General features: G+C 38.9%; 1 protein-coding gene across 4 annotated transcripts in view; it reads right to left on the bottom strand.

Moving 5' to 3' along the window:
- The window catches only part of Trim37 (tripartite motif containing 37), a 138,924-nt gene that overhangs the window by 72,671 nt on the left and 58,505 nt on the right, over positions 1-7,748 (bottom strand). For all 4 annotated transcript variants that reach the window (XM_031351971.1, XM_031351972.1, XM_031351973.1 and 1 more), the window contains 3 exons: positions 6,418-6,532; positions 3,942-4,160; positions 2,466-2,602 (listed from right to left, as the gene is read on the bottom strand). In XM_031351971.1, coding sequence (XP_031207831.1) covers positions 2,466-2,602; positions 3,942-4,160; positions 6,418-6,532 — 471 coding nt within the window. The remainder of the gene's footprint in view (positions 1-2,465; positions 2,603-3,941; positions 4,161-6,417; positions 6,533-7,748) is intronic.

The following is a 7,748-nucleotide window of genomic DNA, read 5'->3' as shown; positions in this document are numbered from 1 at the left end:
GACCAAAACTCTAATGATAGTTAACTAATTAGGGGAAAAAAACAATAACAAAATAATGACAACTCACCCTCCCCCCAAAAGACCCTCACACCTTACACTTTAATATTTAAGAAAAACCCTCCAAATCAGGAGTGCTGGTACATGCCTGTATACTTGGGAGGTACAAAAAGGTGGATTGGACATTCAAGGCCATCCTTAGCAACACAATGAGTTCTGTGAGGTTACTTGAAACCTTGCCTCTGTCTGTCTGTCTGTTTGTCTGTCTGTCTGTCTGTCTGTCTCTCTCTCTCTCTCTCTCTCTCTCTCATACACACACACACACACACACAAATGATTACTGCATATGACTAAGACAACTTCATAAAACACGGTGCTGGTTCCTATTTATTCTTAAACAACTCTGAACTACTTTAAACTATAAAGTACTATTAGAAACAGTAAGAAAGACAATACTAGTTCTATATATTTAAAGAAATTTTAAGATCAGCTCCCATTGTGACAGTGTAAGGAATTCTGAAGCCTTACTATCAAGTAAAGCTGAGGAAAATTATTTTTAAAAAGCCCCTTAAACTCTGGAAATAAGGAAACTTAAGATCATGTGTTTTGGGGGCTAGAGAGATGGCTCAGTGGTTAGGAGCACTGACTGCTCTTCCAAAGGTCCAGAATTCAATTTCCAGCAACCACATGATGGCTCACAACCACCCGTAACGAGATCTGACGCCCTCTTCCTGTGTGTCTGAAGATAGCTACAGTGTACTTACATATAATAAAAAAATAAATCTTAAAAAAAAAATCATGTGTTTCTCTTGCAGAGAATCAGGGTTCAGATCCCAGCATCCAAATGATGGCTAACAACCATCTATCTATAATTCCAGTTACCAGGAGATCAAATGCCCTCTTTTCTGGACACTGACCATCCATATGGTTCAAGGACATACATGCAGGCAAAAAGCTCTTAAAATAAATGTTAAAAAAAAAAAGAAAAGAAAAATTTAAAAAAAAAAAGTTCTGTGGAAATGTTCCTAAAAGTATAAAATATAAAATGAAGAAATGCCTACTAAAAAAAAAAACAGTATTTAAATTGGTAATACTAAAGAGCATAGGCTCTTTTCTCTCAACATCCAGTTAGCTCAGTTTCTAAAGCAGCAGAGAGAAGTGTACCTTTGCCCTCAGTCTAGGTTTATATTCAAAGGTCTCACCCCTTCCCTCCCTCCCACTCTAAGGAATAAGGCTATAAAACAGTATCGGAAAAACTTACAATAGGCAGCCTGGCCCAATCAATCAGCAAGGCCCAGGTTTGGCCAGCGATATATCTTAGTGAGTAAAAATCATTTACTGTGCAGCCCTGAAAATCTGATCTGGGGCTGAGATGGCTCAGCAGTTATGAGCACTGACTGCTCTTTCGGAGGACTAGGGTCCAATTCCTAGCAACCACATGGTAGCTCACAATTGTCTGTAATGCCACTTCCAGGGGATCTGACACTCTCACACAGACAAATGTGCAGGCAAAACATGAAGCACATAAAGTAAAATAAATTATATAAAAAAAAAAAATCATCCCTAGAACCCACAGTGGAAGTAAAATACCAACTCTTACAAGTTGAACTCTGACCTCTGTATGCCTATATTACACATACACACACATTTTTTTTTTTTTAATTTGTAAAAACTTACATTTATGCTGGGCAGAGGTGGCACTTAGGAGGCAGAGGCAAGCTAATCTGAGTTTGAAGACAGCCTGGTCTACAGTGAGTTCCAAGGAAAGCCAGGGCTACACACACAAAAAAAAAAAACGCATCTCCAAAACCTCAAAAAATAAAAAATGAATTTAAAAAAGTATTTATCTTAAGAATATAAGATTTTACCTTTTTTTATGTCTGTGTACTACTTGTGTACCTAGTACCCTCAGAGCCCAGAAGTAAGCATTAGATTAGAGATGGCTATAAGGTGATATGTGTGTGTGTGTGTGTGTGTGTGTGTGTGTGTGTGTGTGTGTGTGTCCTAGGAATTGAACCCAGGTTCTTTGGAAGAGCAGCCAGTATTCTTAATCATTGAGCCACCTCTCCTTGTTCAAAAACAATTTTTTTGAATAAATAATAAATAAATAAATCAAAAACTCCTAGCTTAGCTTAGAAGGTCTAATTTATATCTAGATTATATGTAAAAAAAACCAAAGTGCTGAATATTTCCATACTTAACACAAACCAGTTACCACAGTTTCTAATAATTCCTACTTAGAAGTGTTAACATGGGGCTGTAGAGATGGCTCAGTGGTTAAGAGCACTGACTGCTCTTCCAGAGGTCCTGAGTTCAAATCCCAGCAACCACATGGTGGCTCACAACCACCCATAATGAGATCTGATGCCCTCTTCTGGTGTGTCTGAAGACAGCTACAATGTACTTATATAATAATAATAAATAAATCTTAAAAAAAAAAAAAAAAGAAGTGTTACCATGGGACTCACATGGTCTCCTCGTCAATATCGTTTTCTTCTGTGTTGCTCGTTGCTGTGGAACTAGCAGAAGAGCTGCTACCGTCAAGGTGATTCACTTCATCTTCACCAACAAGATCCAGGTCCAGATCTCCATCTGAGAGCTCATGCTACAACAAGGTAAAAACAAGATTTCCTCTCATTCCTTTTTTAGAATTTTGAGTCGAGAGTCTTACAACTTACAATGTAGTCCAGGCTGGTCTTAATTTTCCTATCTCAGCCTCCTGAGAACTAGAACCTTAAGCAAGCACCACCACACTTGGCTAAAACAAGTTTTTATTCCAAACATTTCTACTCAGTTGGTCATCCCACGTAAGACAGTAAGCAGAGTTCTATTTTCTAATCCTATGCTTACACCACTAAGTATTATAGAGAAAAGTTACACAACCTCACTGCCTGTTACCATTATTGATTTATAGTTACTCATCAATCTGAGCTGGGTCCTCAATGCAACAAGGAATAATTCCCATATTCAAGTCAGCTTCCAATAAGGTTCTCCTCACAAAGTAACTTCTTACAGTCAGGTACAGTGGTGCACAGTTGTATCTCGGCACTTGGGAATGTGAGAAAGCAGGAAGCCAGAAAGGTCGTCTTTTGTCACATAGTGTTTGGTAGCCCAGAGCCAGCTTGGGCTACAAAAACAAAACAATCTACCACTTAAGTCAAATGCTGCACCCCCCCCCCCAGCCTTTTTCCTCCTCATAGCCCCTTTATCCACTTGCACAAAACAACTTTCAGCTGCCTTATCTACAAGTTCTACCATTCATTTTACTCAAAAGGCTAAGCATCTGTCACCTGTGGACACTGACACTTGCATGGGAGCTGGGTGCCTCATATGCTTGCAGAGGTTAGCCTGGTCTACATACTGAACTCTAGGGCAGCCAGGGCTCCACTGCCTTAAAACATTGAGAGTCTGATGACAGTAAATGCACTGATTGATTAAGGAAAGAAAATAAAGCTCAGACTAAAACAATTGCACTTTGGCAGGTTGAGTAAAAAGAAACATAAAATCCAAGTCTCCCATTTTAAAAGCAACAACTACAGAAAATCTACTCGGGACTCCTAACCTTAACTAAAAACAAACAAACAAAATCCACTTAGTGAATTATTATTCTGGCTATTACTTGACTTGTCAAAAACTAACCAACTCATAAGTCCTCTTACAAGCAGAAATAAAGTACCTATCAGCTACAGTGAAAGATAAAAAAACATATTTTCAAAATGCACAATTTAAAGAGTTTCTAGACTGTCACAGTTTCAGAGAACAGTTTTCTGTAATTAACTAACTTTTATAACTTTGAAATGCTATCTAATTATTACATTTATACAACATGCACACAACAATAATGGAAACTAGTGGACAAGATTTGTAGGACACTGTTTTCCCCACATTTTCTGCTGGAACCCATAATCCTACTGTACACATTACCAATCTAAATCTATTATTACATGGTAGTCTTCACTCTGAATCTTCTCCTCCTCATCCTCATCTTCTTTGGTCTCTCTCACAGAAACTGAAGTAGGACCACCTTCCAGAAGCATGTCAGAGCATGACCCAGCTTTCTTAGTTCGTGTCTCAGGAGAATCATCATTTTGGGGGCTAAGATGATTAGCTGGTGGTGACAGATCTCTGGATTTCTGAGTTCTGGACAGCTCAATAGTCAATCTCTTTTAAAATAAGAACAGTATAAATCAATATTAAGTGTAAGAGGTGTCTCAGTGGCAAAGTAAACAATGTACAGTTAAAAATTAGATATAAACTGGGTATAACAGCACATGTCGCTAATCCCAGCACCCAGGAGGCAGAAACTGGTGTTCTTCAACTTTGTCTTTGTAGAAAGAAAGAAAGAAAGAAAGAAAGAAAGAAAGAAAGAAAGAAAGAAAGAAAGAAAGAGAGAGAGAGAAAAAGAGAGAAAGAGAGAGAGAAAGAGAGGAAAGAAAGGGAGGGAGGGAAGAAGAAAGAGGGAGGAAGGGATAAAAGAGAGGAACGAAGGCAGGAAGAAAGAGGGAGGCAGGGAGGGAGGAGGGCAGCATGAAATTGGAAGCTGAAGAAACAGCTCAAGGAACATTCAGAAGGTGGATCCTAGAGGAGACAAGCAAACACGAGTGGGTCTTGTCCATCCTGCGTGGTTCGGCAGTACAATGCACACGGATGCTCATGCACATGAATCTCCAAAAGGCTCAGCATCTGTCATCTGTGAACACTAACACTTGAGTGGGAGCTGGGTGCCTCAAGTTTGCAGAGGCTAGCCTGGTCTACATATTGAGTTCCAGAGCAGCCAGGGCTCCACTGTCTCAAAACACTGGGGAAAAAAAGTAGATCCAGATATTCCTGAAAAATTGTTTTTAAAAACCATTTCTTTGAGCTGGGCAGTGGTGGCTCTTTGTACAGTGAGAACCTTAGCACACACATGTGTGTGCATGTGTGTGTGCGTGTACGTGTGTCTCCCAGGGCAAACCTGGGTGTTGTTTCTCCGGACCAATGGTACACTTTTTTTTTCAGGAGTCTCTCATTAAGATCTGGGGCTTAGCCAGGCAGTGGTGGCACACGCCTTTAATCCCAGCACTTGGGAAGCAGAGGCAGGAGGCTTTTTGAGTTCGAGGCCAACCTGGTCTGCAGAGTCAGTTCCAGGACGGCCAGGGCTACACAGAGAAACCCTGTCTCGAAAAACCAGAAAAACAAAAACAAAAACAAAAACAAAAAAACATTTCTTTGGGCTGGGAAGACAGTTCACTGGTTAAGAGCACTGGCTGCTCTTCCAGAGCTCAATTCCCAGCACCAGTATGGTGGCTCACTACCATCTATAATGGACATTATACCTTCTTCTGTCACACAGGTAAATGTGTAAATAGAGCACTCATATACATAAATAAGAAGTGTTCAGAAAACAAAGCCAAACCTTTTCTTTAATTCCTCTTAGAATTTTCTCTTGTCTTGTTTTTGAAATATGTTTATGACAAAGATTAACACCCTTTTGTGTATCTCGTCTAAACAAAACATATAGTTCACAAGCTGTACAGAGAATGCAGGCAGAGTTGATCTATATTGCTTGATGGTGCTGAGAACCCAGGACTTCTGATTGAGGTAGACACTCAATTACTGAGCTACAAGTCCAGCTCCAGTAGTTTTAAATCTATATTCACCCAAATTTCTAAGCTTCATCCACTACAACTTTCATAATACAAATCTCCTACTCCATCCAAAGTCCACATGGAAGGGCTGCAAGATGGCTCAATGCGAAAGAGCATCTGTCACCAGGCCTGACGATCTGAGCTCAATCCTTGAACCAACATAGTAGAAGGGAGAATAAACTCCCACAAGTTGTCATCCACATGTGCACAGTGGCATGAGCACCCACACACACATACATGCGCACCCCCCCCCCACACACACCAGATAACTAGTTCAAATTCCACATGAAGGAAAGAATTCCTTACATAATTTCATTATTTCAAAATAAAATTTATTAATGTACTACTTATTATAGTATTTAATCAACAACATCAAGAATTCAAAGAAAGTATGGCAACTTTCAATTATTCTACTTTTAATCTTTAAACTCAAGACAGCATATACAAGACAATCCCCTTAGATACTGAGGGAAATAGTATTTACCAGAGTGGTACTGCACAATACTACTTTGCATAATAGTAATATTATATATCTACAGTATCTAGCACAAGCCCCTGAAATGAAGTTTCTACAACTAAGGAATAGTATTGCTGATTTTAATGAAATCAAGCCAATGTAGCTAAATGTGGCTACACAACTGAGTAGTGCAGAATATAGAGACTCAAAGGATAGAGAAAAGGACAATCAATTTTTACCACAATATTAAAATGGATAGTCAAAATCAAATTCAAAAGGCAGCAAGCCAGAAGAATAATAGGCTGTAATAAACAAGAACGAATATAATTGCCTTACCTCTTTAAGGTTGTTTATTTGTTGAATATAACCAGTCTGTGCGGCTTCCAACTGAGTAATGTACCAGTGCTGATCCCGGCATTTTTGAAAAAATGTTGGTGAGCGCACCTGAAACCTGAAAGAACAATTCCATGTGAAGAATAATACAAAATACAGTGGAATGAGCACCCCCACCCCCCCCCACACACACAAAGCATAAAACCAGTTCAAATTCCACATGAATCAAAGAATTCCTTACATAATTTCATTATTTCAAAATCAAAATTTATTAACATCCCCCTCCATATGGACTTTGGATGGAGAAGGAGGTTTGGATTATGAAAGTTGTAGTACATGACGCTCAAAAATTTGGGTGAATATAGATTTAAAACTACTGGAGCCGGACACATACCTCAGTAACTGAGTGTCTACTTCATAATCAAGTCCTGGGTCTCTGTGCGTTATATAAATTCTACAGTTTCCATTCGACTAAGAACCACTTCAGCCAAGGCTACACAGAGAAACTCTCAAAAAAACAAACAAACAGGAACTACTTCAAGTGAATTCTGAGTTTGTTACCTATCATTCACATATGTACTCATAAATGAGAGTGGCATGTGGCTCTAAGTGTCAGCTGTCTAAACTAAAACTATACTCTTTTCTTTTCTTTTATGTGCATAGGTGTTTTGCCTGCATGTATATCTGTGTACAACATACATGCCTGGTGCTTGCAGAGGTCAGAAGAATGTGTCAGATCACCTAAGACTGGAGTTAGAAATGGCTGTAAACTACCACGTGGGTGCTAGGAATCAAGCCTGGGTCCTCTGGAAGAACAGTCAATCCTCAGCTCCACAACTCTACTTTTTTAAAGATCACATTGTATATCAAGATTAAGCTGCCAAGTTAACCCACAACCATAAATATTATAAATCTATAGTTCAAATATGATGATTACAAGCTAGAAAAGAAAGAGAATCATAACTACACAGGAATAATTAAGAAAACAATACTTTCCAAGTTTAAGGACTGGGTTTTCTCTCCCCATATCCTAGCTCTTAATCTTACTTCCTTTTTAAATTTTAAAAATTCACTTTTTTGGTGGCAGCATCTCATTTGGTTTAGACCGGTCTAAAACATACAGTGATCCTCCTAGCCTCTGTAGTGCTAGTATGCAGGTATGAGCCACCACTCAAGGTTCCTCAGATTTCCTACCTTTTGGGAAAATTCATATACTGGGTCAAATAACCAAAACTGCTTCACTAGGCTCAAGAGAGATGTATGCTTCCAATAAATATCTTTGCCCTCTCTAGATAGCCTATAATCAACAAAATAGCAAATAAAAAGTATCTATA

The sequence above is a fragment of the Mastomys coucha genome, unplaced genomic scaffold (genome assembly GCF_008632895.1).
Source record: "Mastomys coucha isolate ucsf_1 unplaced genomic scaffold, UCSF_Mcou_1 pScaffold5, whole genome shotgun sequence".
In the NCBI taxonomy this organism is placed as follows: Eukaryota; Metazoa; Chordata; class Mammalia; order Rodentia; family Muridae; genus Mastomys; species Mastomys coucha.
This window is presented reverse-complemented; position numbering and strand designations above follow the sequence as displayed.